This window comes from Pseudopipra pipra, chromosome 7 (genome assembly GCF_036250125.1).
Source record: "Pseudopipra pipra isolate bDixPip1 chromosome 7, bDixPip1.hap1, whole genome shotgun sequence".
In the NCBI taxonomy this organism is placed as follows: domain Eukaryota; kingdom Metazoa; phylum Chordata; class Aves; order Passeriformes; family Pipridae; genus Pseudopipra; species Pseudopipra pipra.
In genome coordinates, this window is record NC_087555.1 from 36,421,737 (window position 1) to 36,446,736 (window position 25,000).

Consider the following 25,000-nt stretch of genomic DNA (forward strand, 5'->3'; position numbering starts at 1 on the left):
ATTTTTTTTTCCCCAATCGAGTCACAGCTACCTTCAAGTCCCACTGTGAAAGTTCACATTTAATAAGGTGTGATTAACGAATGCTCAAGGAAGCCAAAAACTGTGTGTTATGAAATGAAGGGGAGATCTGGCAGCAAGGAAATACAGGAGAAACCACAGATAGAGTAACACAAGTGACAGGGAAATTAGTGGATGCCTGGAAATTAGGGCTCAGACTGCATTTCTTTGTATGAGAGTTTCCTAAGCTTGCACACATACAGGGTTTCCTTTTTTCCCTTTATTTTCCTTTACAGCAAAATTGAAAATTCAAGCTTGATATATTGAATTTTGGCAGTATTGCTCGCATGATCTGTTTCCTAAACATGCATTTATGCCAATTTAACCTGTTGGTTAAAAGTCAAGCTTGAAGAAAACTCTGGGCTTTGAGCTGTAAATGTACTTTGGGTTTGAACCTCCAGCCTTGACCTGGGGATGCACCAAATCCAGAGCTGAGGCAGCTCTACCTGCAATTCAGGGCACAAGTTTAGCCATGATGGGGAAATCCCACGGTCTTAGCTCAGGAGATTTTAGCACGATCAAGTCACTTACTCAAATTAACTTAAAATCCCAAAGCACTCTGTGCCTAAGCCCCTCCTCAAACCTCAGCACTGCCAGAAGAAAACCCTCAGGGGTGAGGTGGGAGCTTTCCCAGCACTACCAACCACTCAATGGGATGCAGCCCTGCCAAGACCCAGCTGTCCTGCTGAGCCCCCTCAGAGCAACACATTAATGTTCCCTTGCTAATACCTCCACAACTGCTAATTTTGTTCCTTTTTTGGTGCTCATAGACTTTCTGCTTTTCCTCAGCACCTTTTTCTGTGTCCTCCTAACTGAACTGCCCACGCTGTCTCAGTCCCTCCCTCTGACTTACTTTTCCCTAACATCAACAAGCCCAACCCCTGTCTTGTTCCACTTCTCCACAGTGCCACTCCTGCTCCATTACTTCAAATTCCCTGATTTTTATTTTTTTGATGCACACTACATTTGATGCTCACTACACCCTTCTCTGTCCCATCCCTGGACACATTTCAGGTCCAACTGGATGGGGCCCTGAGCAACCCGATCTAGTTGAAGATGTCCCTGTTCACTGCAGGTGAGTTGGACTAGATGACCTTTAAAAATCCCTTCCAGCCCAAACCATTCCAGGATTCTTACCCCCACAGTTGTGCTCCATCCACTTATCCATCACTTTTCCTCTCCTCAAACAGAAGTCAACCACCTCCACTGCTTCTCACCTAGACTTGCCTCCACCCACCCTCCCCAAGGCTGGGTGATGCCCCTCAGTCTTTGCCTGCTTTGCTCATCCCTTCCACATGGCATTTGTTCATCACTGCACCTCCCACTCGTGCTACCTGAGACCTCCCCCCAGGCAGAGGTAGCCTGGTAGGGAACCATCCATATTTTATAAATTAATTTAGAAATGAGACAATTAAAATACTTCATATTTTCATATTAATTTATATTAGTATTAAAAAGGCCACACTAGAGCTATTTAGTCTACCACATCCATACCAAGGCCTCAGTTTTGATCTGAGGGAACCTGACAGCTTGAGCAAAGTTCTTTGTTCAGACACCACACAACATACCTTAGCAGTGTGCAGTGTGCAGCTGTTACAACACTAATTGAAATATGTTTTCAAATGTATCGGGTTTCCGAACATTTGCAGAAGAATTATTTTCTTCCCTCCATGTGCAAACCCCAGTATTTCAGCCATTTAAAAGGAGTTTTTAATCCCTGCAGTGTGTTAGTAGGCCATAAAATAAAGCTGAAGTAAGGCATTTTACACTGGGGATGGGGATAAGTCTAGAATTGTAGGTGGATGAGGAGACCTACAACTGTAGGTGGATGGGGAGGACACACAACTTTAGATAATCCTGGAATCCTTGAATGGTTTGGGTTGGAAGGGACCTTAAAGTTTATCTTATTCCACCCTCCTGCCATGGACAGGGACACCTTCCACTATCCCAGGTGGCTCCAAGCCCCATCCAACCTGGCCTTGGACACTTCCAGGGATGGGGCAGCCACAGCTTCTCTGGGCAACCTGTGCCAGGGCCTCACCACCCCTACAGTCAAGAATTTCTTACTAATATCTAATAATATCTTCCTAATATCTAATATCCTAATACTTGAAAAAGCCCACTCTTTTTTAGTTTGAAGCCATCACCCCTTGTCCTAGAGCACTGTCATGCAACATCATAACATTCATAACACTGGTAGGGTAGAGATAAGCCAAAAAGAAGCAGATTGGACAACCCGCTCCACAGGTTTTCCCAGTCTCATCTGAGAGCACCTATGTCATCCATGAGGGATGGAACTAGGAGAGAGGAACCCAAGGCAGCTCCCAGAAAGGCTCACAAAACACTTGTGTTTCATCGAGTGGAGGCATGATGTAAATGCCACATTTTGCAGTGAAACTAAATGACAAATCTCTCTCAAATATCTAAAGGAAACGTTTGGGCTTTCTTCATTTTATCTCACAAAAGAGGTTCCCACAGGGGCCCACGCTCAATCTACAGAGAGGAAATCATTACTGATCTGCTTGCAAAGTCTCTGAAATTGCATTTCTGTTAAAACAAAACAAAAACAACGACAAATCTCCAACAGTAAGTATCTCTCAATCTTCCTGGGCTAAAAGTCTTTGACTGAAAAGCTCTGCCTTTCCCATTTTCAGTGGTATAAAAGTCACAAGACGTCAGATCACAAGCTGTCACTGGTCCCAGACTAAATATCACCCCCCCTTTGCCTAAGGCAAGTGGGTCTTTTTTCAATGGGAGGGGGCCAAACAGGAATCCCACTCTTTGGAGGAAAGAAGGAAACATTTTTGTGACAGTTTGTTTTTATTTTTTAAAGGCAGTTCTTTTGAAGCTGCTCGGGGGGCTGGATGTTAGATGTAGTCCCAATGGAGATGGATTAGTGGCCAGAGCACAGAAAAGCGGTCAAAGGTGCAAGATAAATGCAATTTATATATAATTGCCCAAGCTGCACCTGTTCCATTTTCAATAGGAGACCTTGTCTACAGAACGAATTTCACAAGCATAGAATACATCCCTTTTTTTTCTTTATTTGAGTGTAAAATGCGGAATTCAAAACTTGTATCAGAGTAAAGCAAGAAAAAATAACCTTTAAATAGCATGTAAATTTTTTATGAATCAAGCTCTAAATAAAGAAAACTCCCAAGCTGGGAATTCAAAATACTAGCCAGAGAGAGCTGATTTGCTACCAGGCTCAAGAACAATATTTAGTTTACAGAATCAATCTGGAAATAAAACTAGTGCTTGCATCAGCATGAAAGCTACAAAAATAAAAAAGAGGTCTTAATAAAATATACAGTGGAAAAGGAAAGGATGAAAGCACTAGCACAGCTATGAGGCCCTCGACAGCCCACACAAGTAATAAAATAGAATATGATGTAATATAGAACAACAATGAAAGGATTTTAAATTTCTAGGTAGGATTCTGAAAAACTGTTTCCAGCTTTTGTTGCAGAGCGGGTAGGCTAAGAGTTCCCTTGTGAAGCTCTGATAAAGCTGGTGTGTGGCAGACATGGGCGTTGGCCATGGCAGAACAAATGCTAACCTTCACCTTACTTCTGAATCAGTGCTGATGACCAAGGGAGGGACTGGACCAGGAGCCAGGATATTTCTCTCTTTCTAGATGCTCCATTCTTTTTGCTCTCCCGCTCACTCACCCGCTCCTGTTTTCCCTCCTTACCGGCAGCACAAAGATTTTCTTGCTCGCCAGAGCACCGATGCTTTGCCATGAAGGCAACCAACTTCTTCACCTTTCATAAGGAAAGTGTCTTGAACCCTGTGCTAAGCAGCTTGGAAAAATCTGAGATTAGACACATGCCCTGTTGGCTCAACTAATTTCAGCTTGACCAAATTAGGACGTGTCCATAAGACTTCACAGGAAGATCATGTGAGCACTGAATTCCTGTGCTACCTGCCATGCTCTGCACCCTAATTACAGTGCAGCAATCCCTGGCTTTAAAGAAATAGGGCCTTTTGAAGCTTACACTCTAAGAGGGACATATAACTTCCCTTAAAATTAAACAGTATCCACAAATTAACTTGGCAGAATTTGGTCCTGCAACAAGCAGTGGCCTCTACACTAAATTTCGGATGAGCCAAAACCATCGTAATTCGCTCATTGCAGTAACACAATGAATTTTCCTTCTCCCATTGCAGAATACCATCAATACCACATAAATTAAAAACTATGGATTGTGAAATTTGGGGCCCTTTTTCTACTGTGCTCAAACTGTGGCAGGCATGGTGTACAGAGGTGATCACAGAGCAACTTGTTCTGCAGCCTCATGGTCCTATCAAAAGTTCTTGGGTTGACACAAAGAACCAGCTAAATCCTGCATTTCTTGCCCTGGCAGGGAAACTCAGCTCCACTGCAACTCCTAAAACATTTCTGTTTTCTCATTTACAGCACTTGATTAACAATAAATGATAACTAAGGCATTGGTTGCAATAGTGGACCATGAGAAGGGGTGACAAATAAAAATCTGATTGTTCCAATATCAGAAAAAAGTCCTAAGAAAGCACATAGATTCTTTTTACACAGGAAAACAACCACTATTTCTGCTTCTCCAGGAAAGACAGGAAGTGTTTTGATTCCTCCTAAAGCACATTTTTTAATGAAGTTACAATGGATTAGATGATCAGCTGGTCAAAAAAACACCAGAAAAGAAAAGATCAGAAAAAGAAGCTCAGAAAAAGGTCAGAAAAGAAGCTCTTTCTCCTTTCTAGGTGTCAAAAAGTTGACTGCTCTTACAATGACCCCAAATGCAGAAGGTGGTGTTACTTTCAATTTGGTTCCTTCCTGCAGTGTCACACCTATGCTATTAATGCAGTTACAAGCTTTACCTGAAACTACCAAATTATTTGCAGTTCTCTTAAGACACACCTGAGTCATCAGCCAAAGTGCCAGTGCAGTGTGCCTCCTGAAGGCTGTGCATCAGGTATGGAGGTCTTCAGAGCTCCCAACCACCTCTACCTAACGCTAACACGATGCGTGGAGGCTCCGTAAGAGCGAACACATCCGTAATAACACTTCCCACTTCACACAGCGAGTTCCATCGCAGGATTTCAGCCTGCATGAATTCATATTTACAACGCCCCAGAGAGGCGGGCTGGTATCATTTCCCTCTATTTCAAAGACGGGCGAAGGTGAGAGAAAGATGAAGCAACTTGGTGTGATTCTCAGAGGAAGTCTGTGGCAAGGCAGAGGAGAAGCTCAGAGCTCTCAGCCCCAGAGCCTTTGCCACAAGACCATCCTTCCCGTCTCGAAATGCCATGCTCAGGTTCGATGAGGTGCTGCAGTTCTATTGTGTTGAATATGACACCGTATACAAGTTCTGGATCATAAGGCCGAGTCCCATAAAATTGACGGACATAAAGTTGAGAAGCCAAAAGGGACAGAGGAAAGAAGGAGAAGAAGCTGCAGCGCTGCAGCTGTGTGGCATTTCTCTAGGCAGTAGGTTCCCGTGCTACTTCAAGACCACAACATATTTTTGCTTTTACGAATGCAGTTTATTTTGCAAATCAAGGTGATTGCACACATTTCAGCTTGTCAAATTTTCAGCCTTTCAACCATATGTCTGTCGACCTTATGGACTACCAACTTTATGGGATTCAACCATATGTCCAGATCCCGATATATATGAAGGCCAGTTCTAACATAAGAGCTTTACGGTAGTAGTGTAGTAAACCATAATGTTTGCAGATGGCTGTAATAAAATCATTCAGGAGAGGAAAGGTGCAGGGACGTAAAGCCTTCAAAGCTCCTTCTCCTGAATAAACAATTTGATCTGAATAATGTAGTGGGAAGCACATTCCACCAATGAACTGGCTGATCTAGTCCAAATTGTTGCTTTTAATTTTCTTTCCTAATCCCACGTGTATTTTAACTTCCTTTTGTATTTTCCTTTGTGGGATTAGCTTAGAATTTGGAAGAAAAGTATAAGGAAAAATAACAAAGTAAAGGATTTTGTTTTAAAGGCACAGTCCACTTCTGAATTGTAAATTTTTCATCTGTGAAATGCCAAATGGGTATGTGCGGCCTGGAAGATGTATTAATAGAGAGGTATAAGGTTTTTACTGTCACATGGTGAGATTGAAGGATGATGTGACTTGCTTCATTTCCTGAAGCAGGACTCAGCTTTCAAAGTTAAGGAAAGTTTCCTCCTGAGTAAGCTTTTTCTAACTATAGGAAGTTGGAGTTTGGTTTATGTCCTGCTGCACAATAACTCACGTGATAATTCACATTCCCTTTGTCTAACATAATTTGATATCTCTATTATTTGGGAAGCTCCGGTCCCGTTTTCCCCAAACTGAAACATGCTGAGCCGATGTGTCCCTCTCGGAGAGCTCTGCCCTGGTTGACAGTGGGGAAGGGAGCACTGTCTGTAAGGGGAACCATGGCCAGCATAGGTGTGATGGAAGGTCTTTTTCAAACCAAAACATTTTTTAAGCTGACAATCCGTGGTGAGCTTTGCCAAACTTCCTTGAACTAGACAAAAATCAGTTCCTACTCATGAAAGAAGGGAACTTTCCCCAGGCATTAACTGGGAAGTGAAAAAGTGAACTGCAACCTGCCTGTGCTGCTGGCTTGCAAAATCACAGCAAGAGAAACCCCCCTGAGCTGTTTACTTTCAGATAACTCGGCCAGAGCCAGCTCTTCTGCTGCTAACGTCAGTGGAAGTTTTTCTATTGGATCAAATGGAACAGGGTCAGATAGTGTCTAAGAAACAAGAAATACACTGTCACCGTTCCTTCCCATACCAGACTCTGTGCTGACCAAGTTCCAGCATTTTCTGAGTGCTAGGGCCTGTCTCATTCCAAGAAGTCTTGTCCTGAGAGATGCTGAGTGCCACAACTGCCATCACAATCAGCCTGAAATCTTGCGTGGCACCTACTGACATTCAACCCATCGCATCCAACTGTCTTTCGCCAAGCAACAGCCATTAAGGAAAATCAAAAAGTAAGTTGAACCGAGCAAAACAATTTTTGAAAGCCTCAGCACCTGCCAAACCCTTCGTAGCACAAATGTACTCATGAAAGACTGTGAAGAACACAGCGTGAACCTCAACCCTCCCCTTGGTGCTCGCGGCCACCCTACCTGTGTGCTCGTATTTGTGTCGCAGCAGGGAACTGCTCTTCTGGAATGTCTTGTCACATAAGTCACACGCGTACATGCCACTTTCTGTCTTCTTGATCTTCTTTCGGGACAGACAGGAGTCGGAGTCCGTCATGTCGTCGAGGCCGGACATGTAGTCTGGGGTTCCATCAAGCAATTCTCCCTGCGAGGGAACCACTCGTCAGCGACAGCGCTGCCACCACCGCTCCTTCCTTCCCACGGAGGAACCAACCACCCAGAGAAATTAAAATCACGTCCCCTTAGGATGGTGATTGCTCTTAGCTTAGGGACCCACTGGCAATGAAACTCTGTGTAAATAACGAAGACCTTTCCGCTTCTATGCCTCAAACCAGCGTTCTCTCCCTGAGCACTCTGCAATAACATGGTTTACACAAACCAACAGCGTTTGCCACATCAGCACTAAATGTTTTCAAGGAGCAGAAAGTGCAAAGGAGAGGCCCTTCATGGCCACCAAAAGGTGTTGTAATATTTTACAGAGGTTAAGTGTAAGCAACAGCTAAGGGATCACTCCTTTCAAAACACCAAAACTTGGATGTATTCTGTATCCGTGGAAAGGTTTTAATTGAATTTTATATTTAGGTACAAATGTTATTATTATGCAATCCATTTAAATGTATGTCTCCCGACTAAAGGCCTCAAGCTATATTTTTATATTTAATTTTGTAATTTGAAATAGGGAATATTAATAACACTTTTTATCAATGTTCTATCTATGTTAAAACAGCCTTCAGCATTAAGCAATAATGAATGTGGATCAGTAAATTATTAAATTTCTTGATATTTATTTTGTCTTGATCCAAAGAGAGTGCAAACTTGCATGATAACATACATTTCCATTTGCTATCACACAGTTCAGTTTTCTTAGACTAGGTTTGCACTAATTAATATTAGAGAAGATTAAATAGGCTTAAATACATTTACAAAGAGGGCAGATGTACTGTAAATTGGAATAGTGGAACAGCTGTTATGGAGGTGCAGTGCTATTTATGCTCCTATTGTGCAAAGAGGGATTACAGTCTGTAATGTAAAACCATACCTGATTTTCACATTTGAAACTATAAAACATTTACTAGTCAGTAAAATTACTAATAGACCGTAACAGGACATAGGGGAACAGGTGCAAATGTAAAAAGAAATTATTAATCTATAATCAGTTAATCTCATTTAACTAAACTCTGTACATTATATCGGAATACACCCAGCAAAAAGCTATAAAATTATGAGACTTCTGTGGAGCTGCTCTTTGCTGTAGCCATGCAAGTGACGAAATCCTTTGCTACACCTGCATTGAGTCTGGGACAACCTGAGGGAAGGATTAAGGGCTGTACCCAGGCACGAAGAAGTGCTGACCCAGATTATGTGTCCAAGGAAAGACTTTGCCTGCGATTAAGGGCCCTGGCTGCTACCTCTCCAAATAATTTCATTTAATCTCTGCGTTTTTTCAAAGCTGTTCCAGATGACTGGCAGGATTAGAGGACTGGTAGTCTGGGAAGGGCAGCAGGAGGGCTGAAGGAAGGGGCTACAGGTCAACTTTTTTCATCCCCCAGACATTCATGAGAAGAGAGAACACCTTTCCCATACACAGTGGGTGAACAATCCCCCAAAAACATGAAGAAAGCAGTTTTGAGGGCTTTCAGTGGAATACAGTGGCTATGAGGCCATATGGACCTCTGCTTAGAGGAATACAGCTTTGCATCCAAGTGTGGGAATGACCCCCAGGGGGTCTCCCACTGCTCCTTTTCCCCACGGTGAGATGTAGTTATGCCCTGAAGAGATAAGTTTCCCTATAAAGTTTTCTTTTTTTTCTTTTTCTCTGGGATGGGATTTTTCATGGACATTATTATTATTTCCATTTAGATACCAATCTAAGAAGAAACAGCTGCACTCTTAACAGAATAAAACCATCAAGCATTATTATGCTGTTCAAAGTTACTGGTAATGCTTCTGAATCCAAGCAGAGGTACTTTTAAGGTAACTGCAGTTCATTTTCCAACTCCACCACATTTTTGCAAGTTCAGACTTAAATAAACTCTGCTAATTTTGTCAGAAACGTTGACTACAGCTTTGGGGTTTTTCTTCTGTAAGAGGACATATCACAAAATACTAAATTCGAGCCTTTCAAAGGAAAAACAGTTGCAACAATTTACCTGAAATCCTTGTTTCCGCTGGTACTTTCTCCTTTGCTGCATATCGGCAAAAGTAGCTGCTCCAGTTGGGTAGGTATAGGCCATATGTGGTAGGAAGCTCATCTGATCTAGTCCTGGGTATGGTCGCAGCCCAGGAATACTGGTCTGGACTGGTGGCATAAAAGTGGCAGGGGGAAATGCGCTCTGTGGTGGAAGTGTTGTGTATAAAGGTTTGGCACTAAATGGGTTCATACCAAATACTGGGTTAGTGCTTTTATCCAGATTATTTGAATTAGAAAACTCCTTCTTGATAAAAGTCAAGTTCAGTGGCTCATCTGAATTTTCAGATGATGAAGAAACACTGTTGTGTTCTAAATTTACACTATTAGATTTTGTTTTGTTCTTTGTGGCTATAATACTTTTGGGTTCCTTCATTTGTTTTGGTAAAGACAAGTCCAAAGGCTCAGCCTGAAGCTCCTCAGAAGAGAAACTGTTTGGAGTGTAAGAACTACTGTGGGAGTTTTTAGAAGATGTGGAAGAAAGATTTAAAGGAGAAGGAGTATTGCTCCTAGAGTGGTCCAATTTATCAACTGGCTTAATATTGGTAAAATGAGGAGGTTTTGTTAGCCTGAGAGGAGTATCACAATTAGTAACACTGTTATGGAGTTCAGCTATAGATGGTGAAGTTATAGAGTCCACAGGCTTTATTGGAGATCTGGCTGACAAAGAGTCTTTAGTGGGAGTGTTGTTGGTGGCAGCCAGCGCCACCTTGGCACTGGCCCTTTCCAGTGATGGTGACCTGGAACTTGAATACTGGTAGACTTTTCTTTGTTCAAACCATTCCTTCACAAATTCCTGAGGAAGGCCAACAGCAATGGAAATTTTCAGTAGTTCATCAGAGTTGGGTTCCATATTCATAGCATAATATGCTTTAAGTACAGACATGTGGTCCTTGTATGGGTTGATGGGGCTAGTCATTCCTTTCTCAGAAAGTACTGATGACAGCAAGAGGGTTTGCTTATCAAACACTCCAGGTTTGTTGGGAACCATGTTCTCGTGAGGCTGAAGGACTGCCTTGATTTCTTCGTTCATTTTACACAGGTAACGCTCATGCTGATGCAACGGAATGGGACCAGGAAAGCTTTCTTTACAGAACTGGCATGAAAATGGAGTGGATACATTGTGGTTCTCTATCATCTTGTCTTCAGTTACCAGGTCTATTAGGGTTCGCAGCTTCTCTTTTTTAATGTTATTGAGCTGCCTCCTCGAGTCTGTGGTTAAGCTCTGGAGGCAAGCTTTGGCTTCATTGACTTTCTCTAATGTGTAGTCAATAATACTTTTAGTGGCACCATTATGACTTACTACTGGAAGACCCACGGGGGGAATATTGGGGGAGGTAACTCCTTGTTCCTCGGCTTGAGAGCATGAATCCTTCATGTGGTAAACCTTCAACTTGGAGATCTCTTCAGCCTTGCAGTCCATTTTCTGCCTGGAAACCGTGTTGTCCACAATCTGTAGGACCTTCTGCACCTCGCTTAAATTACTGCCTACCGCAGGAAACCCGAGCAGTGGTGCTTCCATCCCTACACCTAAGTGCTGCATTGGACTCTGAGCAGAAGTGTGAACTCCTAAGGGGCTGGTTGCTCCAAGTCCACCATTCATAAAAGGACTAGTTGCACTAAACCCATGTGAGGCCATAAGAACCTTGTATTCATTGAAATCTAGTGGTTCTGTTTTAATTTTCAGTAGGCCTGTTTGTTCAGACATACTAAGTGGTTTGCCATTCTCCAGCTTGTTTCTCAGCTGTGTAATGGCTGAATTAGTAGGAGAGGAAGATACAGAATTAGGAGAAGAACCCGTCTTGATATTGTTTCTCATTCTGCCATTCACAGAGATCAAACCAATACACTTCTTGCTGCTGATGTGCGAACTGTAGGAGCCAGAATGGGAGAAACGTTTCTTGCAGTTTGGACACTCATATGGTTTTTCACCTAAAATGATAATTAAAACCAAATGTTAACTATCATTGTTGCTGCCATAATTGCAAGCGATCACATTTGATGTCTAACTGATCGACTGTGTGTCCACTGATTAACAGCGAGGGAATTCTAGGAGTAAGGCCACACATGACCACTGCTTTACCCTCCTTTTTCTACGGATCTTGAGGTCAGTTTGGACCCACGGTCTCCAGCTGGCAACGACCATCAAGGTATGAGACTGGCCCCAGACTGACCAGGGCAAGTCACAGGTGAATATCCTGTGGGGAAGGGAGCAAAATCAATTCAAGAATGTTCAAATTGGTTCCTCTTTTTTTTTTTTCCCCGCAAAAAATGGAATTTTCACTGGATATGAGCACGGCGTGACACACTGAGTCCTGCTGTTAGAACCTCCATGTCAGCACTGGTAGAGTTTGTGCTTGGGCAGAGCCTGGTGACATTTTGTGTGCTGAATGCTGTGTCAAGCAGGAGAGCCAAAACGCCCAAGTCATTCAATCTGAGACGCTTGGTGCTCACTCGTTATCGGAGAATATGAGTTGTATTTCACTCAGGGGGACTTTTTGTTTTGGAAAATATAATGGACTGTTCAGGTTCCGACTGCACAGCAATGAATGAGCGCTTCTGAACTCAAACTGCCAAACAATCTATATTATTTGCAGGAAGCTTTACTATTTCCAAATCTTTCAGCGAGACCGTGGTATTAACAGCATGATAAATGAGGATGACTCAGATATCACTTATGAAATACCTTAGTAGCTCCAAGAAGCCAGAAGCAGAACTGTGTAAATTTTAAGCGGTCTTTAAAACTCAGCTAATTAAACAAAATGCAAATGAGCACACCAGCACCTCCGCTACTCACCACTGTGAATTCGCAGGTGTTCTTTCAGATGGTGTTTATATTTGAAGGCCTTGCCACACTCAGTGCATTTGAACTTGCGATTGCCTGCTCCTTGGGTCAGCATTTGGTGCTGGGAGAAAAAGAAGGGGAAAAAAAAAGAGATACCAACATGAATTTTATGCAAGAGAAGCCATGAATTTCAAGCTTAAAAAACAAAAATGAAATTAATGTGGCTCTGAATTCGTCAAGCGGACCAAAAGGTCTGCATGTACATTTATTTGTCTCATCAGTGTTGCAATAAAAATCAAAATGTTGGCAGTAAACCGAAACAAATGAGAAAGTACTTTCACACGAGCATTCGATATTTGCTTTAGAATTATTTCCTAAGTCTCTCATCAGAAATGTGTTGCTTTAAGGTATCTTACGATGAGAGAAACAGTTTTATAAGAAGATTTGTGGCTCTTAATATTCCTAGCAGATTCTGAACATGTGGGACTCGGCTTGTTTAAAAATTCGGTTTACTGCGTGTGGAGGAAAGAGAGAAACACTGTCGTTAGTGGCATTTCATGTAAGATTTAGTTCATTATCAAGCAGAAGAGACTGCGTCTTCAGCATGAGCTGCTGCTGGAAATGTTTTTTAAAATCACGGAGCAGCAGGAAAGACTTGAGCTACCTTTTGTGCCATGTTTTCCCCCAGTGCTCTTCTAAGGGGTGAGGGAAAATTGAAAGTTAAAAGTGGTGTAAAGATACAATCAAAGGCAGCTGACCTTTTTGCAACAAGCAAGAAAAGCCCCATGACTTTGAATTTGGAGAGGGGAAAAAAAATAATTAATTAAAAAAATAATTATTATCTTGATAAGAACATAGCCAACCATGATGGATGCTCAAGGTAGGAGGTCAGCCTTTTGCAGGCAGCCACGACACAAAAGTCTTTTGCAGGGGCAGGGAGGGGGGGGAAAAAAGGGGAAAAGAAAAAAAAAGAAGGGAAAAAAAAAAAAAAAAAGGCAGCGCCGAAACGGTATGACAACTGCGAGGGTGTGCTGCCTCTTCCCACATTCCTGGCGAGACAGATGGTGTTACATGGGACACAGGGAGGTTTGTTCAAACAGCAGCAACCTTCAAAGATCAAGCAGAGCCCAGCCCGCCGCGCGCCATTGAGGGACCCGCGCTCATATGTTGCTGAGTTGCATAAACAAACAGCAACAGCTGTTTTGTCTCCCCCCATCGCCCTCCGAGGACTACTATAAACTTTAGTTGTGCCACTGTTAATATGATACAATCATTTTAATTTACTAATTGTAAATGCCATGAGCAAATGAGGGGACTTTTCAACACCAAAGCTACCATTCATAATGCGCCAGTACCAGCGCGCTCTCGCATGTGAAATTTCAGGCGGTTACATTGGATAAATATCGAGGCGGGTTTTTTTCCCTCCCCTGGTGTTTTTAATGATACGAAGCAAAAGAAAGAACCTCACAGTGGATCAGGTTGGGAAAAATACACGTGTTTGTCTACTGGAAAAGCCATGGGAAGGAAAGAATAGGAGAAAGCGCTCTGGAATCATTTATATTGATTTAAGACCAAGCAAAAGATACGGTTCTCTTAAAAATGCTAATTGCAAAAATCGCGTGATTAGGAAGATGTGTGTTTGCCTAACTGCATTTACCTTATGCTGGGAAAAACCTACCAAGAGAAATACAGCTGATCATGATTTTCAGGTTTTTAAGAAAAATAAATACTTCATAAAGCCTTTATAATTTGACACAATGCACGCATCTATTTATTTAACTTTTAACCACTCCATTTGAGTTTCCATTACAGCCCTCCTCAAGATGGGTTCTCAGAAGTAACTCTCCAGTGAGGAGTAGCTTTCATGCTGGTGTGTAAAGAGTTTTGTGGCACAGGTCTATCCCCAGCCCGTTTAGGAGCACTAGGGAAGCTCAGTCACCTGTTTAAGACACGCAGGATTTCCTTAAATGCGGCACTGATATAATATTACACGTATCCCATCGAGGAAAAAACCTACTTTGATTTATTGCAGATACGCTGCCGGGCTATACAGATGAAAGCCATGCCCAATTCTAGTGGCACAATCACAAATGATAGCCTAGACGTACTGTAGGAAGAGCTCTTCTCAAAATGTGTAATTATGTTGAACAAACGATTATACAAAATGCGCGTAATTTCATGGGATTGAAAAGGTTCCTCAAAAAGTAATGAAAAAATATTAGCGGATCTTTTAGTACCTCTTGGAGTTCCTATCTGCAACACTGCAAAGTAAAACTAGGTGAAAAATGGAATTAAAATTGCTGAGATGTTTAATAATGTATAATTAAAATGCTACAGTTTCATTCACTTTTTGAGGAACATAAAAACGAAACTAAAGTCAAGTTAAAGTGCAAATAAAATTTCTAAATTAGAAATTAACACACTCATTCGATCGTGAACATAAGACTATTAAATCATATTAGAAGAGACCATCAAAAAATCATTTAGACCTCAATTAAAGCTATTACCATTAAAAGATCTGCATCTTCAAAATGCCATGAAAAATTAATAATGATTGCCAATCAAAGCAATATCGTTTCTCTAAGGGGTTATTACAGAAAGAAATCACTTAAAACCAGCCCCCCACCTGATCTGTCCCTGGCTTGTGTGTCACCATATGCCGCTCGAGCTGGGTGCGGTAGGCAAACGTGTAGTTACAGAGAGGGCACGAGAAGTTCTCCTCGTTCTTCTCGTGGCGGTACTTGATGTGCTCCTTGAGGGACGTCAGGCGCTTGTAGCCCCGGTCGCAGTAGGGGCAGGTCAGCAGTTGGGCGAAGGCATCTGGAGTTCCAGGTGGCAGGTCTGCGCCCCGGGATGGGGGGGGAAAAGAGAGGCAGGCCAAAAGGTCAGCAAATCAATGGCAGCTCATGGGCTGATTGCCCGGGATGGTATGAGAGGAATCGCCGCAATCTGCTGCCCGGGAGGGAGGGACGGTGCTTCCAACCGGCGGCGGGAGGCACCGGCACCCGCGCACGCCCACGGCAGACTCGCAGGGCCCGCTCCGGACCCCGCCGGGAAATTAATTACGGGCATCACTCCTCCCGCAGACCTGGCTGGCTGGAAAACTAAGAAATACTTTTCCTGATCAATTGGCAATTTGCATTCCAGCCCCAGCTCATTATGTTACTTATGCCATTGACCCAATCCTTCCAACCGACGCTTCTCCAATTATTTATCAAGGCATTGGAGAGCAATAGGCCGGCTGCCCTGTCTCTTGTTGCATTAAAACTCTATTAAAACTCCCCAAACTCCCAAGCAGAGCAGCAGCCTTTCTCCCGTTTAAATTCAGCTCTTCAGTTCACCCACCAAATAATACAAATGTGCTGACTAAAAAATCACAATACACTGAAATTACAGCCCCAATCTTTGCTCATGAAATTCCATGCCGCTGCAGCTGTTCTCCAATTTTTAAGGTAAACACCCAGGCATGTAGTGCATTTATAATTGCAACAGCTGCACGAGGTCAGGATACTGGCTAAAAATGAATTACAGCCTCACCATTTTCTTCTTGCCCATTGGCCTCTGGAGTGCCAAGGCGAGACAGTTCCTCGGGGGCTTCAGGGTAAATAATGGCTGTGTCGCTGCGCTGCAGGTACTCCGCTATGCTGACTGCATGTCCATCCCCTTCCTCCAGTTTCCTTTTGGCAAAATATTCCTCAAAGTCCGACGTGCAATTTGCGTTCTTCACTAAAATGAGAGAAGGGGAAAAGAAAGGGGGGTTGAGTGAATCCTCTCCAAGAGCTTGGGCTCGTCACATTATGCATAGGTTGAGTTGATGTGCTTGAGCTACAAGGCTGGGGCTGCAGCTGGATCCTTGCTCTCATCGGTCTTGCTCCAGCTCCTAATAAAATTAATGCGGGCTTTCCACCAGCGTGGATGGAAGTAAGGGCAGGCAGTTAAATTAACAAGAACATGGGCTCTACGGGGCAGCAGGAAAGTTTATGAGCCTTGGGTAATGCAGGTAATCTTTCATTGCTGGAACCCGAACCTTTCAGAGGGCTCCTGGGGACCCACGGCTTTTGGCATGAGCACAGCTTAACCTACAGGACTGAGCTCAGCTGCCCCTGGATCCCGCAGACCTCGAGACAGTCCCCACATGGGAGGTGGTAGTTGCAGGTAGTAAAAGGCCAAAATACTTCTCCAAGACAGGTTCTGCCTCCGGTTGCTCTTCCACGGCAGGCACAAGAAGAGAATTGTTCACATCTTCCCTTATTTTTTTTTTCTCCCTGAAAAGTTAACTTACAATGGGAGAATAGGTTGTTTTTAAAAAAGTATCGCTTCTGGATTTCTACAAATAGAACCACATGTTTGAGACCATAACAGGGATACCAAGCCTCAAACCACTTTGACAGTCCGTACAAGAGTTTTCCTTCTTTTCCTTAAATGTAAACCTAATTTTTTTATTGTCCATGCAATGTCCATGAAACATAATATATGCTCAACCACAAAACATCCTGTTACTAAAAATGTGCTTTTCTCCTCCATGTAAGAACAGTGCTTAAAGAAAAGACATTAAAAACTCTCTGATGTTATAGACAAAAAATAATATAATTATACTAGAAAAAAAAGAAGCTGATGATTTTCTTTCTCTAATTTTTTTTTTTTGTTTATTAACAAGTCTTGGAAGACACAGCTGGTGGCAGGGTACTAATGAGACTTGTTTTTAACTGACCATAAATGAAAATAATAGCTTATGATTGATTAAATTTTTAATGTATTTCTGCTCAGGTGAAATAAGAAAACAAGGCAACGCCATAAACTATTCTTTAGTTCATGCAAAAGTAAAATATTAAATGTCATGACTCTGCTCTCAGTGATGCCAGGGAGCAATATGGAACAAACTCGTGGAAATCAAAGAGGTTATGGTTTGTAACCACTGGAAATGAGAGATTAACCAGCTCCTTGGTGTTTAGAAAGGGGTAAATGCTTTGCCTCAGTTTCCTACAAACATGCAAGGTGATGCTGGCAGTGAAAACAAGACGTGACCTCTGACTGGGGCACAACTGGGAACCTGAAGCGCCTGATTTGAAGCGCTGATCTCGGCGTCATCGATAAAAGTAGATATCCGTCTCTGCAAACCTCATCCCTTTAGCCGATAAAATCAAATCCTCTGGCTGAGACAAATATGCCCTATTTTTCATATGAGCTGAGCAGCTTCTCAACTGTTCTGCAGCATTTTAGTGACAGTGACCAAATGGCACAGGGCATGGGACCACGGTTTCGGAAAGAAACTTCTGTTCCTATTGCAGCAGTTTTGCAGGGAATAGCTACACCACCACAGAGCTCCTCTTGGTCCTTCTGTAGTTCCTGTTATCATTTGTTATTAGCATGGGAAACAATATCTCCCCTTCCAAAATAAAGCAACATCTAGAGAAGAGGAGTGTGAGCGTGGAGAACAAGACTGAGTACCTTACCTCCATTTTGTTGCTGGTAACAAAATGGTGGTTACTGAGTACACCTTATGCACAGGAGTATCAGAGTAGGCTTAGGACTTCTTGTTTTTATCAGAAAACAAGAAGTTTTTACACTGGAAAGCCACCTTTTCATTCCCCTTGCTATGCCCAGATCTTTCAAGTGTTGCAAGATCATCCACCTTAACACTACCCCTTCTCCACTCCTTCCCTTGGCTTAGCAATAGATCCAAGGAAAATGAGTTTATTTTTACCAAATTTAGGCCATGAGCCAGTAAGTGCTACCTGTGAAGCAAGGAAAGGGAGCTTTTCTCCAGAGAGGAGAAATGGGAGCAGGAAGGGGAAAGGGTGGGATGGCTCCATGGGATGGTTCCATGTGTCCTCCGTCTCCTCCAGGCAAGCTGGGAGGTTTCGGAGTTTGCAACTGCATTTATAGTATGGGGATTGAAGCCACCAAGCAAGGCCTGAATTAGCAGTAGGAGCTTCCATCCCAAACTCAAACCCAAATGAGGTTCTTCCTTCCTGCCCCCAAGTCTATCTGGAGGCTGATCCAAGAGGCTGTGGAGGACTGCTGCGATTATTACTGGCCTCGGCTTCCTAATTCTCTGGATTATGTAGCTTCTATGTCTGTGCAATGCAATCCAGGAGCTAAAGCAAATGTTTATGTCTACATTATAAACCCCTAAAAACAAGGGGATTTGGTGGAAAAGCTGACAGATCCTTAACTGAAACAATACAACCAGTGCTGCAACGCTGCAGATTGACACAAATAGTGAAAGGTGACCACGTGGATCTGGTTTCTCACCAGCAATGTTACTGACAATTCAGACATGGTTGGAAGCTCACCCAGTGTTACTAAAAAGACCCATCTGATAACCATTAGGCTTCTCTCTCGATTTCTGGGGTGAAGACTTGCTTCCCCATTCCATATCCTAATTTATTTTCCATGCACAAAGCCATGCTCCCAGACTCCTCGTGGGCTGACGCTGCACACACATTGCACATTCCCTCCTGCAAGGCAAGAATTTCAGCGAGATCTACGGTGTGTGACCTCACCAAATAAGTCTTTTTTTAATTAATTATTGGAGCCTGGAGAGCAAAAATATTTTCAGGTCCAAAAGCTGATGTGGCTGTGTCACATAAAATTAAAACGCATTAAGGAAAGCTATCTTTGGAGGCATTTAGGACCTTTCAAGATAAAGTGAGAGAGAGGTTCAAGGAGCTTGGGAGACCAGTTATTTTGTGTGGGAACTCGTCCTGTGAGATGGTGATAGCTGCCCTTAATCGCAAACAAAGCTAATAAAACCACAGCCTTCATTAGCCAGGAAGCGAGAGGCCCCCATTGGTACACACAGATTACAGCCTGAAAACGGCCTGTCCTCCAACCTGCCAAGTTTTACTTCTGTTTTCCTCCCCCTGAAAGTTTTCCTTTCCCTTCTTTAAATTACATTAAAGAGATCTTTACTCGAAGCCTGTCAGATGTTAGCAACCCAAACCGGGAAAATTTTTCTGTTTGCTTACAGGGATTTTGTTAATCTATTTTCTGCAAACGTCCCACCTGCAATAACCATAACAGGTAGAATAAAATAAAACGTAAGAAGTTTTTCATTTACATTTTAAAAACTTCTTCTGCTAAATGTCACTTCTTCAAGTCACCATTGCAGAACTCCCCGGAAATATTTACAAATTCATTTAGCAGGACCAAAGCATAAAATTTTCACTCTAATGGTCACTTTTGCATTTCAACCATAAAGTTTCCATGGCTCATTATAAAAATGCAGCTGATTAATGTATGGATAACAAGATTTCTTTTTAAGTACCACTAGGAAGTGGCCACTCTGACAATAGCAGAATAATTTAATGGAGACTTTTTCTTTTAGTTTTCTTTCTCTGCTAATGACTTTCTGCAATGAATTTGATGCTAAAAATGCGCTACAGTTATCACATGCACCTACAGAAACTTGGTGGTTGGATGTATCTGAATGCACTTAAAAATGTATCTCCTATCTCTGCGCTCAGCCCAGGTCATGGAGCACTGCGAGGTCTGGTGTCAAGAGGGGGAGGCACGTTGTACTAAACAAGAGTGACCTCCTTGGCCCATCTGGAAGAACCCATGTTAATCTGTAGGAAGCCCTAACTGGCTTTCCTGGAGACCAGAAGGCCACGGTGGAATGGCTTTTGCTGAAGATGGAGTCACTGATCCAACTTTTTTCCTTGGGTTGAATCTCAGCCTCACCTCAGCTACGTTACTGAACATCAGTATTAAAATTCGCTAGTACCAGCAGGGAAAAATTGAGGCCAAACACTCAAGACAGGCCCAAAGCCTATAGTGAGGCTGAAGCAGAAAACTTTAAACATTTCCAAGACTATCTAGGAAGGATCTACAGTGGCTCAGGGACTGACTTCTTCCTTTTCTCCTCAAATAATGGTTGGGGCACCTCAACAGGCAAACTGGGGGAGTTTTTACTCTACATGAAGGATGCTGCAGCTCCTCATAGTCACCTGGCATCTTCCACTCAAGATGAACAGACTGGTAAAGGCTTTTAGTTTATCAGATTATTTAATTAAATGATCTGACATTGCTCTTAAAAGACAATGGAGACAGCAGTGATCAGAGAAACATGTTCTACCCAACCTGCTGAGGCATCAGCAGCCTCTGAAGGAGCCTCTGAACACCTCAGTGACCAAAGATTTGAATTAAATACTAGCAGAGCACTAGGCAACTCATGATGGTTACTTGAGCAAGCCACCCGTTGCAGCTGGAGTAAAGAGGAGCCTCAGACTTTTGCACAGGACATTTGAGGAAGGAAGGAATTCCCAGGTGCAACACCCAGAGCAGCTTTTGCATTTTAAATGCAGGCGACCTAAATGCAAAGCACTCTTTGAGCCACGAGTTTGCTGTGCATGAAGCTGGGTAGGGACAACCCTTATCTTTTCCTCAGAAAACTGGTTTCAGTAGAGGCAGGACACCCCATGGACCCCAAGCAGGGTTAGCAGAGGGGTCGTGCTGGGGCTTGGTGACACCCTGGCCCCAGAGAATTGTCACGAGGCCAACACTGAGCTGCTAGACAAGACCATCAGATACTGGAAGGGAAGGGGCTAAGAGGACATGAAGTCTTCCCCTTCAAGCAGACCACATTGCAAGTATGAAAGAGTCAAGACCTGTTATGGTAAGGAAAATATGTGCAAAGGAAGTCACACGGACTGATAGGGGACCTCAAAGGCTCTGGTAATGGTAATTCAGATAAGCATCAAGTCTTATTTCTGAATCAGACGGCTTTTCAAGTCCCAGTTCTCCAAGTGCTAAGCACAATTTGTTACTTTATTACCATCTCTTGGAAATAAAACAAGCTTTTAAAACACATATGTAGCCAGTTCTGCACAGCAACATCATTTAGTACCTACGTAATGATGAACTGCGCCTCGGTGCCACCCTCCTTTCATGCATAATAAATCTAATGGATGAAGAAAGCAGCGACATGGTTTTATTTTCCTATTATTTTCCCCCTCAAGAATGATAAAGTAAATTTCTTGTGTTGCTTAATAAGAGCATCGGGGTTTTATGTGGGTGTTACCAACATTAGGAAAGTGTGAGTAATAAAATGCTTGTGAGACTTAGGTACCACCTTTTACAGTAATATTTGTGGAGGATATTACCTATGAACTAAATCTCACAATGGAATGTATAGAAATGTACTTATACTAGAAAACTCTTACTTTTAACCATGTAAATCTATCTGAAACATCTCAGACTGTGATTAAAGAAGAAACATTGGGTGATGTATGGCATTCAGCTGTGCTGAGGATGGAGTGGGGCCTTTGGAAAGAACATGGTAAACCCCTGAATTCATTTGGATTAGAAAATAGTAACAGAAACCTTTTGCTGTTTTGCTCTGCTACTGAAAAAAAAAGGAGATGGCTCAGAGGTGATGCCTGTTAAATATCTCTGTCCCCTTTCTTATTCCACCAAATGTATTGATTTCTAAAAGGAGGGGAAAGAAAGAGATGCGGAAGGTGGTGGGGGGGAAGATTAGCCAGAAACATTATAATCTCATAAATATGCATTTAAAGTGTGTGTGTCTGTGTATCTGTGTAAGGGGTTTATGTGTGTCTTGCTGAAAAGATATTTTCAGTGTCTGAAGCAGAGAGACTGTGCACCATGAGGATCTGGGGCGGCCAAGGAGGGTGCACCCCACCCTCATTACCAAGCTCTTTGTAACCCCCTCATTAAAACACTACTGTATCCTGGCTCAGCTACTTTAAACTATCCGAGGTCCGCCCTCACTGGGAAAACATCTCCTCATGCTGCTGAGAACTATTATCTCACAAGGATGCAGCTAAAAGGAGTTGGGGGCTAAAACCTTGCAGGGCATGGGAGGAGCGGCAAGGACTCTCATTGCATGAGCTGGTGGCTGCACTCTTGTGAACAATTTGGGAGGGAGAAACTAAAAACCAGGAGAATTATGCATATTTTTCCAAACTGTCCAACTGAAAACAAGCAATAAATTGTTTTGTCACTCTCACTCTTCATGCACAGCTAGTTCTGCGTGCGACCAAAGGGAAGGGATGCTCGTATCATGCAGTACCTTACCTGTACCATTGTTTCCGGTGGTCTGAATTGTGGCTTCAGGCCCCATAGTGTCATAATCTTCCTTCATTTCTTCTGTGGAATAAAGCATGCACACTTTTAGCATGGGCACGTCAGTGAAAGCCCTACAAAGCTGGGGAGCACACTGCGGTGCCGGGGAAGATCCCGCTCAGGGAAGATCCCTTTTCTCAGGGAGAAAAGGGCTGTTGTGGACCCCTATACAATGGCTTTGTTCTGGGAAGTGAATGAGTTCAGCAGTGCTGGAGGGATGAAAACTTATTTACTTTAAACATGACAGCAAGTGGTGGAAAACAGAACTGTTTGTTCGGAGTCAATGAAGGGTTTTTCCCAATATCAAATCTAATAAGCAGCTGGGTGAGAAAAAGGGAATTTTTTTTTTGTTCTCTTTTCTTCTATGTGTTTAAAGGAAATAATCAGTTAACAGACCCTGTGAGGTCTATACCTGGAAGAAAATGCAAATGCAGAAGGAAGATGTAAGACTTTCTTCTATCTCCCTTTCTATCTATCTATCGTCACACAGATCTGAGTTGTCATCGTCATTTTAACCTCATTTGAGGCACAGTGGTTATTAAAATCAACTGGTGCAGAAATGTGACAAATTTTCAACTGTGGGCAGTTCTCCTCTGCCGGTACTACTAGTTTGCATCTTCTGTGAACTGACAAAGTTGGCCTTTATGGCCATAAATTGGATTAATTCACACGCAAATGAGCATGACGTGCAGAATTATTTACTTTGTATTTATCATGGATCAGTTTGCTTTCCATGAACCTGGGTGTTTGGAGTGAGTGAAAATAGCATTTGGAAGAGGCTGGATGCAGCTCCATCACTGGGGAGAACACTTTTTTCCTGGATGTTTCAGCCTGCCTTGCAGTGCCTGTCAAACTTGGTTTCTTGCTGCTAATTTGTTAGTTCATGTGCAACAGGTATTCACACATACAGCCAGTATAAGATTTAACCCTCCAAAGGGTTTTCACAGGCAAAAAAAAATATACAGAGCATTTCTTTCTCGCCTTTTCAACTCCTAAATGCCAGCCTTTCTTTATCTGAAGACGTGCACAAACATACAACCTCTCCCTTTTCTTTTTTCAAGTGAGAGAATTCAGCATTTGAGATTTAAGTGAAAAATATCTGCTTTTATCTTTCACTGAGCTGCACTTATCAGAAATAAAATGGCAAAAGGAACCCAGAAATGGCTCAACAATGACCAAATAAATTAAAAAAAAGAGAGAATTTCCCAGAAACAAACACCAGTCGATGATGATTCAGGAAGATGGATGCTGCTCAGCCAATCAAGTGATAGACTGGCAAGAAGATCAAAGCACGCTATTAAAATCTTATTGATACATGAAGCATTAAAATTCTTATTACTCTTTCTTTTTTTTTTTTTTTTGTGAAAAAGATTTTGATGAGGACAGAAACTGGCCCAGTATTAATCCATTTCCATGACAATGATTTGACTGAAGATAGGGGAATAATATAAACAGAGCACATTCTCAGTTCATTCCTAAATTTGTAATCTTGTAGTATTCTTCAGATGTCACATTCTACAAGTAATTAGTTGGTAGAATAACAGGTTCTAATTGTATCATTCTAATCAAAACTAAAGCACAGAATGACTTAATTCAGAGCTTTACAACCAGCGTACAATACTGTGGTATAAATATACATGTTTATGGCTTTGAAGCTTAAAAAAAGAGAAAAAAAATTAATGAAAGCTCTTAAGTTAAAATATGCAGGTACAAACAGATGCTAAATTTGTACAAAAGCATAGAATATGCAGACCAGATGAAAAATATTTGTTTAAACTGTACAGCAGACAAGCCAGCCTTGATTCTTTTCCCAGATCTGGCATTCTGCCTCTCTAAGGATCATTTTCAGGGGGTTATCTTGCGTCCAAAACATTTAGGAGTTCAATATGTATTAATAAAATGTTGTCAATTATGATAATTGATCTGCTGGGCAAGTCTCACATCTGATATTTTTATTGCAGCCTCCCAGAAATTTTAATCAAGGTACAGTGTTTCTGAGAAGTTCAGCCTTCGATATAAATATAGTCATTGTGATTTTCTTCCTTGATCATCTCATGTGATTTCTGGTAGTAAGGAGTCACAAGTATCAGAAGTTTTCCATCTGAGGGCACGTCTACCCAGTCAGCAAAGGGGAAAACAGTTAACAGCACTTTTTTTTTTTTTTTTTTTTTTTTTTTTTTGCATAATAGTGGTAATGTTCAAGATTTCTGCTGTACTTCCTTCCTCATTGCCATTTTCTTCTGTGGTAAAGAGAAGTTACAGTGTCTAGTTGCTTCCCAAAAATTATTCAAGGCTCACGAAGGCTCTGTGCTGCTTCTCACTTTGTGCAGGTCACCGGGGTGCACGCTGCAATTTTTCATGTACATTTTAATTCTCGTTTAGCTGACGGTTGCACAATTTAACCTCTAGCATTGCGACACTCAAACATGACTTTTCTTTACCTAAACCTGCCCTCTTCCTAAAATCTGTGACCCTGCACTTTCTGTCCTTCTGAAAGAAAAATACATTTGCAGCGTTTTCTTCCTCTCAGCATTAATTTACTAAAATATAAACTCTGGATATCCAGGGCTGCTGCTGTAAATCCAGAGCAAAGCTCTGGGTGTTGGAGCCAGAATAAAAGCAGGACAGTCCCCTGCGTGCGCAGATGCGGCAGAGGATCCACAAACACGGGCTCAGCATTTATTTAATCTGAATGGATCCTAAGTGGGGGCTTGGCTGGTTTATTTTTTGGAGA

At 42.3% G+C, this 25,000-nt stretch overlaps 1 protein-coding gene across 1 annotated transcript in view; it reads right to left on the minus strand.

The window, feature by feature from the left end:
- Positions 1-25,000, minus strand: part of ZEB2 (zinc finger E-box binding homeobox 2) — a 115,106-nt gene that overhangs the window by 3,956 nt on the left and 86,150 nt on the right. The window contains exons 4-9 of the mRNA XM_064661657.1: positions 22,219-22,290; positions 15,715-15,903; positions 14,804-15,018; positions 12,190-12,298; positions 9,355-11,324; positions 7,169-7,349 (exon numbers count right to left, since the gene is read on the minus strand). Of these exons, the coding sequence (XP_064517727.1) occupies positions 7,169-7,349; positions 9,355-11,324; positions 12,190-12,298; positions 14,804-15,018; positions 15,715-15,903; positions 22,219-22,290 (2,736 nt within the window). The remainder of the gene's footprint in view (positions 1-7,168; positions 7,350-9,354; positions 11,325-12,189; positions 12,299-14,803; positions 15,019-15,714; positions 15,904-22,218; positions 22,291-25,000) is intronic.